Source organism: Vespa velutina, chromosome 1, assembly GCF_912470025.1.
Source record: "Vespa velutina chromosome 1, iVesVel2.1, whole genome shotgun sequence".
Classification (NCBI taxonomy): Eukaryota; Metazoa; Arthropoda; class Insecta; order Hymenoptera; family Vespidae; genus Vespa; species Vespa velutina.
In genome coordinates this window covers 1,040,001-1,052,500 of record NC_062188.1, presented here as the reverse complement: position 1 = coordinate 1,052,500, position 12,500 = coordinate 1,040,001, and the positions used below count along the sequence as shown (strand labels likewise).

At 34.4% G+C, this 12,500-nt stretch overlaps 1 protein-coding gene across 14 annotated transcripts in view; it reads left to right on the top strand.

Annotated features, from left to right (window-relative positions):
- The window catches only part of LOC124950721 (disks large homolog 4-like), a 265,077-nt gene that overhangs the window by 248,846 nt on the left and 3,731 nt on the right, over nucleotides 1-12,500 (top strand). For 7 of the 14 annotated variants that reach the window (XM_047497901.1, XM_047497892.1, XM_047497918.1 and 4 more), the window contains 7 exons: nucleotides 8,187-8,400; nucleotides 8,530-8,687; nucleotides 9,243-9,492; nucleotides 9,778-9,880; nucleotides 10,582-10,620; nucleotides 11,598-11,639; nucleotides 12,257-12,379. In XM_047497901.1, coding sequence (XP_047353857.1) covers nucleotides 8,187-8,400; nucleotides 8,530-8,687; nucleotides 9,243-9,492; nucleotides 9,778-9,880; nucleotides 10,582-10,620; nucleotides 11,598-11,639; nucleotides 12,257-12,379 — 929 coding nt within the window. The remainder of the gene's footprint in view (nucleotides 1-8,186; nucleotides 8,401-8,529; nucleotides 8,688-9,242; nucleotides 9,493-9,777; nucleotides 9,881-10,581; nucleotides 10,621-11,597; nucleotides 11,640-12,256; nucleotides 12,380-12,500) is intronic. The other 7 variants (XM_047497909.1, XM_047497937.1, XM_047497928.1 and 4 more) reach the window with 7 other exon arrangements.

Here is a 12,500-nt window from a genome sequence, read left to right as displayed (position 1 = left end):
AGAGAGAGAGAGAGAGAGAGTCTGGAAACTCGGTAAAGCGGAAGACGAGGGTAGACAAGGTGGAAACCACCGTGGAATTTCAAAAGCGTCACGGCTTCCATCAACGATCCGTCGTAAACAGAAACCCCATAATTCTCGCTCACGCCACTCAGTTTCTCTCTAGGTTCGTCTGTTCTACTATATACAGTTTCTAACGCTCGACTGTTTTTCTCTTTCTCTGTCTATATCTCTCTCTCTCTCTCTCTCTCTCTCTCTCTCTCTCTCTCTCTCTCTCTATCTATCTCTATCTCTCTCTCTTTCTATCTCTATCTCTCTCTCTCTCTCTCTCTCTATCTCTGTCTGTCACTCTCTCTTTCTCTCTCTGTTCCTCTTTCATCATTCAGACGGAATCAAAATTTCACATCCCTAAATGCATTAAATAAAATGAGTTATGATATACGTCAACGCCCTACGAGTCGATTCTGTTCAAATTAGTTTTCCATATATATCTATATTATATGTTATTATATTATAAAATACGAGCGCTTGCTTTTTTCTAATTATTTCATTGCAAAATGATCGAAGCGACATGGTAATTTTGTACTCCGCTTTTGTTTCTTTTTTGACGTTATCGTGCTTCCGATCAAAAAAAAAAAAAAAAAAAAAAAAAAAAAGAAAAAAAAAAAAGAAAAAAAATATAATGAAAAAATATTTCTCATGAATCGAATGCAACTATGAATCGGAGAGAGAGAGAGAAATAAAAACACGGATATAACATATTCAGACAGAAATATCTATTGAATTTTAACTAATTGCGTTGTCCAAAAAAAATTGTATATATAGAAAGAGAGAAAGAGAGAGAGAGAGAGAGACAAAGAGATAAAGAGATAAAGAGATAGAGAGATAGAGAGATAGAGGAAAAAAAGGGGGTTGGTATAGAGAAGAAAATAAAAGCGATGAAGGAAGATCGTAACGGGAATTAATTAAATTCTTTGTCGGTACGCGACTCCGCTAAATTGTACTGTCACGAGCACTCTCACTGTTTCACTGGGCTGCAATTTGCCTCGGCGGACGCGAGAAGGAGATGGAAAAAAACGTATATACCAGCAGGAATAGAGAAGCAGGAGAAACAGGAGGAGGAAGAGGAGGAGAATGAGGAGGATGAGAAGCAGAGAGAGAGAGAGAGAGAGAGAGAGAGAGAGAGAAGGGAATTTGCAACTAGTGGTGTGTGTAGTAGCTTCATCGTGCGAGGTCTGTGTTCATCAGATTGTCCACGGTTGATCAAGATGCATCGCAAAGCCCGAATAGAGTCGATCGTGTTCGTCTCGCAACCTATCCTATTTCCCACCCCACCCCACTTTATCCCATCCCCCGTCCGCCTCTCTTCCCTTCGTCCAGCAATAACCTCTTCAAAGCAAACGACGTGGAGACGATTAGTTCCGCGTAAAAAAAGAAAAATAATAATAATAATAATAAAAAATAATAAAAAAGAAAAAGATAAAAAGAATAATAATAAAAAAAAAAAAGAAAGAAAGAAAGAAAAAATAAAACAAAGGAAAGAAGAGTGGCGTTGCAGTAATTTTCATGTCACGGTTTCGACATCAAACACATAGAAAATCCTATATTTGTTTTCGATATTGCATAGGTGTAAAGTTTTATCCTTCTTTATTTATATATATATATATATATATATATATATATATATATATTTTCGTTTCTATCTCTCTTTATCGTAGAAAGACAAACTCCTGTGCTATATTTACTATCCCTCGCATCTTCGTATTGTTCGATATTTTTCAAATATCAGGTAAATCGAAGTTCCATTTAAATTATTGCTCTCTTCTCGTTCGTTCGAGCGAGAAAAAAAAAAGAAGAATTGATCATGAGCGAGGAGAGATTTAAAAAACAAAATCGAAAGGAGAAAAAAAAAGAAAGAAAAAAAAAATTCTTCGAGGAAATAATATATCGAATAGTTTTCATACGAGAGAGAGAGAGAGAGAGAGAGAGAGAGAGAGAGAGAGAGAGAGAGAGAGAGAGAGAGAAAGAAAGAGAAAGTTGACATTCGTACGAGAGACGATACGTTTTCTCTGGTCGGAAAAAGGGACAGCCCTAAAGTGCATTTCTGTGTCCACCGAGGATACCAAGAACGGAAGAAGATAAAAGGTGGGGGAAAAGTGTAAGTCGACATGAAATTGCTTGACTAATACGTTTGGAAAAGGAAATTCTCGTTTTTTCAACTTCCTTGTTTCTTCGCCTCGTATTCTAATTTATTATTTTAATGGCTTAATATAATTCGTGAAATACGACGATCGCTATAAATAAAATAAGTCTCTAAATAAATTATATGAGAAAGAAAAGAGCCACGAGGGGAGTAGTCTTTTTTCTTTTTAGGAAATGTTATAAAAAAAAATTTTTAAGTAAAAAAAAACAAAAATAAATAAAACAAGCTTTAAAGCTTTAAAAGTTTTCAATTTCCTCGAGGGAAAGAAAAAGATATATACGTCCACGGCCCGCCTTCCTCCATCCCTTCAACCCTTCTTGCAACGCTTCCTGAAGTTTCCCTTCGTACCACTCGAGATTGAAATCTCAAGGTTTCCGTCGCTTTGATGAAATCTTCGACGTCTCTTGGCACGGATCATCCGCAGTAGAGTTATCTCTCACGATCGAAGAGTCCCATACTCCCTCGAGTACCAGAGAAAGAAATATATATATACATACATATATATATATACATATCTATATATATATATATACTTATAAAAGTTCGTACGTGACATTGCGTGGAATAGCGTAACCATTTTGTTATTTACATCATAAAAGGTATTTTCGGATTAACCTGTACTTATACCACAAAACTCTTTAATAATAATAATTATATCGAATGAACATTTGTTAAAATTAAATTCAAAGTATCGACTAACCTAAAGATTTTCGTTACATATTATTTTACGTCGATTAGTTGTCGAAAGATACGAAGTCCTATCTTTTAAAAAAAGGAAAATAAGAAAAAATCGAATGATAAGGATCGGTCAGGAATAAGTAGGGAGAAATTGGACTACGTGTCCTAGTTTCGTTACTAGTTTCCTTTTCTCTTGAAAGAGGTGGGAGAGAAATTGTGGAGAAAGAGGGAGGAAGGAGAGAGAGAGAGAGAGAGAGAGAGAGAGAGAGAGAGAGAGGAAGGGAGAGTCTAGGTCGGTAGCGTGCAAGAGTTAGCTTATTTCTATCGATCTGATGATAGCTCGCTCGCTCGCTCGGTATCTCTCTCTCTCTCTCTCTCTCTTTACCTAGGGGATGGGGAGGGGGTAGAAACGTAGAGGCGGCGCGGCGCATGGCGACACGGCGGCCACCTATGCGGCATTTAATCCGTCGCGACGCCCTCGACGACGTACGCGAGATCTGGCTCCGTGTTCTGTCCCTATCGAAAGATTTCTTCTTATCCTTCCGAGAGAGAATTAAACCTTTGGTAGTTACTTACTTACTCGTACGACGAGATTACGAAGATATATATATATATATATATATATATAAAAAGAGAAAAACAAGGGAGAAAGAAAAAGAAAAGAAAAAAATAAATAAAAAAAAAAAAAAGAAAAAAAAAATAAAAGAAGAAAAAGAACGAAAAGAAAGAAAGGGATAAAAAGGAAACAACAGGAAATTCAAAACTAAGTAGTCTTTTTGTTATCTATCCATATCTTCTTCTTCCTTCTCCTCCTCCTACTCCTTTTAATTTCATTTTCTTTCGAATGCACGAGAAAAAGAAAGAATCTTTGTTAACGCGTGTTCGCGGAGAGAACAAGTTGGGAGTAGTCTCGCGAGTGAATCTCCTCCTCGAATGTCACCTTCAACGAGGAAACTTTCCAATCGTTTGAGAGGGTGCCGTCGCGTTTCTTCCTTCCTGGCCGCCACCTGCTGCTGCTACTGCTGCTGCTCCTGTTATTACTACCACCAGCAGAACAGCTATTACTTGTTCGATTGTAGAGAGAAGAGGAGGTGGAAGAGCCAAAGGTGGTGGCAGCGAGGGGAGATTGGTGGTGCCTAACGCGCCGCAAGTACCTGCGTGAAGCGTGACGGAAGGTGCGTAAGATCGAGAGAGAGAGAGAGAGAAAGAGAGAAACACATACACAAAGAGAAAGAGAAAGAGAGAGAGAAAGGACAACGTGGCCTCCTACTCTTCCTCTTCCTCTTCCTCTTCCTCCTCCTCTTCATCCTCCTTTCCTTTCTCCTCGTTGATACATATACTCAATACATATGGCGTGTCACCTGTGTGCGCTGACCAACTCTGCGCAGAGTGCAAGAGAGAAAGAGAAAGAGAGATAGATGGAGTGAATGTGACGTGTCCTTTCGTGAAATTGTTTGTGAAATGCATGCGTGTATATTTCCATAACTCTCTGTGAATGTTATAACATCTGTATGTGTGTATATATATATATGTATGTATGTATGTATGCATGTAATATATGTATCTCTCCCTCTCTCTCTCTCTCTCTCTCTCTCTCTCTCTCTTTTTCTATATACGAGTAGTTTTGAACTCGCCATTAGGACATATAGACTTCCCGCCAAACAAGTTCACTATTCTCTTTTCACCGCATTTTCTCTTTCTCTCTCTCTCTCTCTCTCTCTCTCGTTTGCTAAGAGCTTTTCACTCGACTCGACCTCGTTTCTCTTTTTTTTTTTTATATCCTCCAGTATAGGAAAGCTTCCGATGTGCTTTCTCATCGCTAGCAATTTTTTTTATTCATGTCTTCTTCTTCTTCTTCTTCTTCTTCTTCTTCTTCATCTTCTTACTCCTCGTAAAATTATACAAGTGAAATTGATTAGATTAATGATGAAAATGATTTGACGTGTTAATGGAGGAAGGACTCGGAATACCTCTCGTTTTGTGTCCTCCTTCCCCTTGCCACCCTTCCCTTCTATTTCTCTTTCTCTCTCTCTCTCTCCCTCTCCCCCTTTTTCCCTCTCCCGCATCCATATCCCTCGTGTTCCCTTCATTGACAACGTTCAACACGTTCGAACGCCTGGTGATCCGTTTAATGTGAATGGACGTTATGCAGATGCATGGAAATGACGTCAAGCGTTCGAGGCGACGACGGAGAAACGACGCTTATAGTTCGCTTACGTACATACATAATACATACATACATGGTTCTCCTGTGTGTGTGTATGTGTGCTACTTCGTGAAACGTTTCCAATAGTTCATTACACTGTTTCGATATCGTGTTCTCTGTTTTTCTCTGTGTCATTTAAAGAGAAATAAAAAAAAAAAAAAAAAAAAGAAAAAAAAAAAGAAGGAAAGAAAAAAAGGAAAAAAAAATTTCACTTTAAATAAAAACATATACATTAGTTAATGGATTTAAAAATAACAGAGCGTCAATTGGAACAGATAATCGAAGAACTTTATTTATTATTAAAAGTAAATTTTATATGTGTACAAGAAAAAAAGAAAAAAGAAAAAAACCTGAATATTGATTTTATTATTTCTTTTATTATTTCTTATAATGCGTTGTAATATTTATTTTCATTCGGTTTTATGGATTTATAAATACGTACTTAGATAATTATGTGCTTTAATCGATCATCTGGTCAAGGATGACGCATTACTTCCCTGAATTCGAATTGTACAAAGGGAGCAAGGGTATTTGGTTCAAGAGCGGAGCACTAATTAGCACGCCTCTTTTATTTTTACGTTACACGCTTACTGACACACGCATACTTGCTACTTAAATATACTTAACGACCCATTCTACTCTATTCTGGATAAAGTTTATCACGTGTTATCCATCGAATTTAATACTTATGCAACGTGATTTAATTCGATTACGTTCGTCATTTAATTAATCCATCGAAATGCTCGTTAGTTTGCATTTTCTTTTTTGCCTTTTCTTTTTCGTTTTCTTCCTTTTATTTTTGTTCTTGTTATTACTTCATTGATAATAATACAAAAAAAAAACAAAAAAAAAAACAAAAAAAAGAAAAAGGAAACTCCACATTTTTCGCAATAACGAAGAGAGGGAGAAAAAAGGATTGTAGTGTTTGTTGAAAATGTAATAAGAATTCGTACACGCTGATGACCTTAATAGAGTTCTATAAACATAGTTGCAGTAATCGAGCGACCGCTAATTTGAGGTCTTCGTTAACGCGAACCAGATATAGGCTTGTGTATAGCAGTGCTCGTTCGCCGAGTACTTTCCATAAAATGTGGTTGAGGTTGCTAGTAGCTTCCGGAAAGCTACATCGAAGTATTCCTATATATATATATTCCTATATATATGTATATATATATATATATATATATATATATATATATACATACATAGGAGCTACTTCTCATTAAAGGAAAATTCTTTTCCGAATTTTTCGAATAAATAAAAAACTGTAAAATAAAATGGGAACAATAACAAATGCGATTCTTGTCCCTCGTTTCTCCTTCGCATCGATTAATTTCTATTTCTAACTGAATAATCGAATTTTTGATAATGACACAAAGAGAATTTATTTGGAATTAATTAAATTTGTTAAAATTTGCAAATTAAATATTTATTCGTTGTGTAATTTAGAAAATATAACAATTATTAATTTCATATTTAACAATTTGATTTGATTTGTGAAATTAACATTATTAAAATTACAGCGACGCATTATAAGCTGTTTAAGATGAGGAATACGCCAGCGAGAGAGATAGACGAACAGATAGATAGAGAAAGAGAGAGAGAGAGAGAGAGAGAGAGAGAGAGAGAGAGAGAGAGAGAGAGAGAGAGAGAGAAATTCTGTGCATAGGAGAAGGTACATGAAATTGGGACGAAGAGGCAGAGAGACAAATTCAGTTTTGAGTCCGTGCATTACTACTAGTATGCTTGCTTCGTGTACGATGAAGAGCGCTCGAGGTCATACAGCGAACCTCGAAGCAGTCGAATTTCAATGGGAACCTTAATTAACGTGCTAATTTCGTTGTGACTATGATTTTGCCGCAATGCGTCAATGCAACTTCCTATTACGAACGCTTTGGAAGTGTCGCTTGATATTCACTCAGATATATCTCACGATTAATCGATTGATTAATCGACCGACCGACCGACCAACCGACCGACCGACCGACCAACCGACCGACCGACCGATCGATCGATCGATCGATCAATCGATCAATCAATCGTACGATCGATCTCTGATTCGATTTAATTCATTCTTCGAACAGATTTAATTTGATTTTTCTTACACTTCTTTTTTTTGGTGTTTTTTGTACTTCTTTTATTTTGTTTTTTTTTTTTTTTTTTTTTTTTTTTTTTTTTTCGTTTGTTTATTTTTCCTTCGAAAAAGATAAATGACAGAGCGCAAGAGTTTTACGAGTTTAATTAAAGCATCATGAGAAGTGGAGCAATTAATGACCAACAAAATAGTTTAGAAACTCGTCTTGCAAACCTCGTGCCGTTAATGAAAAAACTTTATATCTCGGTAGAAGAACGAGGGAGAATGATGTATATCAAGAGGGGTTATAAAAGAAAGAGAGAGAGAGAGAGAGAGAGAGAGAGGAAAAAAAAATAGAAAGTTGAAAAAGGAGATCGAAGAAGACCGAGATTTATCCGACTTATTTCTCTTTCCCTTTCTCGCTTCTAACGGTCGACGGCCATTCGGTACGATTATTAGTTGTTGTTAAACGAAGGAGACAATTTCTACGCTTCGATGGACTCACCCGGAAGCAATTATCGCATATTGAAACGACTTTGACGTTTTATTTCATATAAACTTTTTCTAGCTGGTTTTTAAACGATAACGATAACGATATCAAAAGCAACATTTTTCTCGTTAGACAGGTTCTTTTCTGAAACAATAAAAAGTAACAAAAAAAGAGAACTCCCAAGGAGGAGGGAAAAAAGAAACAAGAGAAGTGATTTACTTAATCGAAGAACTAATATTGGTTGTAGAAAAATTAAAAGAAACCGAAAAGAATGGATGACCGAATTTGATTTTCTTTTCTTTTTTTTTCCCTAAAAGAAAAAAAAAAAAAAAAAAAAAAACCTATAGCTTCATTAAATTCAATACCATAACATTAAATACAAATCAACTAAATCAATCAGCATCGATATATAAATAAAAATATTATCAACATTTAAACTCTTTTGATATCAGTGAAAAATCTCTATTATTTTGAAATAAATAAAGATTTATTCTTTATTCTATTATAACTTTATCTTGTTTATCGTTTTATTTTACAGAGAAGTCCGTACGGTCGTATTGAACAAAGGCTCCTCGGGTTTGGGCTTTAATATCGTAGGAGGTGAAGATGGCGAGGGTATCTTCATCTCCTTCATCCTAGCCGGTGGACCAGCCGATTTGAGCGGTGAACTTCGTCGTGGCGATCAAATCTTAAGCGTCAATGGCATCAATTTACGAACAGCCACCCACGAGGAGGCTGCAGCGGCCCTTAAGGTATTACATCATACTTTCATATATATATACATATACAAGTATGTATCTAAATTCGTTATAAAACTTCAGATGAATCATTCGAGACTTTTTCTTTTTTTTTTTTTTTTTTTTTTTTTCATATCTCTTTAGGGCACCGGTCAAACAGTGACGATCGTTGTACAGTACAAGCCCGAGGATTACAACAGATTCGAGGCAAAGATCCAAGATCTCAAACAACAAATTTCTCAACAGAATATGATGACAGGTACCCTCATGAGGACCTCGCAGAAGAAATCCCTTTACGTAAGGTAAAGTTTAAACTTAGAAGAAAAAAAAAAAAAATAATAATATTAATAATAAAAAAAGAAAGATAGAAAGCTTCTTTGAATTGATTTAACACGTTGAATGCCACGCTAATATTACATTATCGATTCAAAAGTTCTATCATGCCATATTATTTTAAAATGTTATCTACAATGAATAAATTCAGATATATAATCATGTTTAATGCATTTATTTATTCTAGTAAAAATGATAATAGTGAAAAATTTATATACATTTATTAACATTTATTCTAATGTATGCGTTCTAATTATTTGATCGCAAATATTTGAAAACAATATATAGAAAGAGAGAGAGAGAAAGAGAGAGAGAGAGAAAGAGAGAGAGAGAGAGAGAGAGAGAATTAGAACGTTTCAAAATATTTTTTTTTGAATTTTGACAAAAATATAGATGACTCGTTTTTTAAATTATTAAAAAAAAAAAAAAAAAAAAAAAAAAAAAAGAGCAAGAAAAAAAAATCCCAAAACAAAAAGAAAGTCTATTATAAAACATAACGAATCTTATTTAATAATTTTTTCAAGAGCCCTATTTGATTACGATCCCAATAAGGACGATGGATTGCCAAGTCGTGGATTGGCATTCCGTTATGGGGAGATCCTACATGTGACGAATGCGAGCGACGACGAATGGTGGCAAGCACGAAGAGTAACTCCTCAAGGTGAAGAGGAAGGACTTGGTATAATTCCGTCGCGTAGGCGATGGGAGCGCAAGCAACGTGCCAGGGATCGTTCGGTCAAGTTTCAGGGTCACATGCCGGTCATTCTCGACAAGGTAAAAAGACCCCACCCTTAAAACCGCTTTTAATTGCGTATGGAATAAGCTATTAAAAAAAAAAAAAAAAAAAAAAAAGAAGGAAAGAAGAAGAAAAAGAAGTAGAAGGAATAAAAAAAGAATGAGAATTCTAATTTTATTTGCACGTTCTATTGCAATTATTCATAATGTTATCTTATAAAAGTGTATTTGTTGGCTTATCATATATATGAGAAAAGTAATAGTTATTATTATTGGATAATTGATTTAAAAATTGACATGTCGTATTTTATTTTAATTTATTAGCAATCGACGTTGGATAGGAAAAAGAAGAATTTCTCGTTTAGCAGGAAGTTCCCCTTTATGAAGAGCAAGGACGACAAGTCCGAGGATGGTTCGGATCAAGAACGTGAGTATTCGAAAGAAAAGAAATTCTTTATGGACTTGTTGTCCTGCACGTCCTGTGCATGTACCAATCCTATGTATAAACATTGTGTTTTAAGTGTTCTCTTCTCGTGGTATGTATCTTCTCTCTCTCCTATGGTATCTCGTTCAGTTGATTATACTTCACTATCGTATAATATTTATTGTGACAAAATACAAACGGAATGATATACATTGGAATCGATGTACGATCGAACCCCGCCCCCCGTTCTCTTGTTTGCATCTTGTTTGAGTATACTGTAAACTTCGATATTATTTTTTCGAATTTCTTTTATCTTCCCCCCCCCTCTTCTGTTTTTCTTCATTTTTTTTCTTTTTTTTTTTTTTCTTTCTTTTTATCGAATTAACGAACGAATGACGAAAAATCAATCTTACAGATTGTCTTGAGTTCATCCTTTCTATAATAATAAATTAATGCCTAATATATATACATATATTCGGTATATATATATATATATATATATATATATATATATATATATATATACCGAATAGGGTCAAGGAAAAAAATGAAAAAAGCAAAAAAAAGAAAACAAAGAAAAGAAAACAAGGAAAAAGGAAAGATCTTATATAAGAACAGACTCGACGATACTCACCTAACTCCAGAATGTGCTTTTGTGTTTTGATGATGTGAAAAACGTGTTTTGTTTTTGCCTGCTTATGTAGGGTCGCCCACAACACCTGAGAATGAAACCGATCCTACGCGTAAGTATTTTCAATGAATTTAAAAGAAAAAAAAAAGAAATAATAATAATAATAATAATAATAATAATAATAAAAATAATGAAAAAAAAATCCAATTCACTCTCATGCCCTAATTTTTTTTTGTCTCTCTCTCTCTCTCTCTCTCTCTCTCTCTTTCTCTTTCTTTTTTGTATTCTATCCACATGTACATTGTTGTGTAAATTTTGTGTTAGAAAGTTTTTATCTATCATCGACAAAAACAATGGATGATTTAGTTTTTGCCTGTAGTAGAGTTAACTGCACAAAACTTTATCGTTGTATGCCGCATACCTCTAAAATACAAATTCGCTTTTAATTGGCTAACTTCAAATATATCTAGGACATAGTAGTCCTAGTTCTATGTACGCGTGTATATATATATATATATATGAATATATATATATATATATGCATACATATATTTGTGCGCATGCGTGTGTGATAATCGCTTGTCTCGTTGCTTTTAGTAATCCGACATTTTCGTCCGAGATCAAAATTATAATTTTCATTAGTATTTATCGAAACGAAATAAAACTGGTTTTAATTTATTTTATTTTATTTTATTTTTTTTTTTTTTTTAATATCTCGATAGATAAGAAAAATAATAAAAAGAAAAAAAAGTGTCGGCTAATTTTCTCGATCGTTTGAAGTTTAAAGTCACGTCCGCAAAAAAAAAAAAAATGAAATACTCAAATTTATAGAGTCCTTTGTCAAGAACACAGTGAATTAATTAAGATAGTTCGCTGTTTCGGCATCCAAAAATGAAAGAAAGAAAGAAAAAAAAACAAGAAAAGAAAATTGGCCTTAAAAAGGAAACAAAAAAAAAAGACCGATTGATTATAGGAAAACTAGAATGAAGAAGTTGGTGGTGCTTTAATGCTTAATTAATCTTAGTTATAATTAACGGCAGCTTATTAGTACGCAATGTATACTGAAATATTCAACTTGTTATGTTCTAGCATTCATGCTGTGCTACACCCAGGACGACACTAACACTGAAGGTAATCATGTCTCTCTTGGTCCTCTGTGTGTTATTTCTCTCTATATCTTTTCCTCCACCCCCTCCTCCCACCGTCCTCCCTACAACTCTTCTCTCATTCACTCTTATTTATTCCTCACTTATTCTCTGTTCTCTTTTCCTTTGTCTCTACTTCTTGTTCCAACATCTATTATTATCCTTCTATTTCATGTTTACTTGTTTACCATTGATTAACAAGAACATACAAACATTCATTGGCGCGTTAACCGTTCTATTAAAAAATAGACAATTTAACATTTTTTTTCTCTCTTTTTTTTTTTTTTTTTTTTTTTTTTTTTTTTCGTTTCTTTCCCTCTTCAAATTTATATGAACGCGATTTATGTTATCATGTAAATTTTTATTATATATTTTTTATTTGTTTGAAAAAATCTCGCGATCATTAAAATCGATAGTTTTATATTTGATTTAGATCATCCGTTCGATGATCCTAAATCATCACGTCATCGTCCTCGTCGCCGTTGTCGTTGTCGCGTTGCCGATGCCGCCGTTGGATGTCATCATCCATTCGTCATCATCCATTCACCCGCATCTTATTCTCATTCATAAGAAATTTTTCCCATTCTGTTTTATTCATTCAAGATTTGTCTTGCGTCGCAGGGAGTAAAGAAATTTTGTATCGCGTTGAACTGCCCTATATGGAAGAACTGACATTAGTTTATCTGGAAAAGGAGTACGTTGATGATGAAAATTGTGACGAACTTTGTAAGTTGAGAAAGAATTGAGAAGAGAAAGTTTTCTTCAGAATTACAATTTGAAAGGATAAAGAAAAGAAAAAAAAAAAAAAAAAAAAAAAAAGAAAAAAAGAAAAAGAAAAAAAAACAAA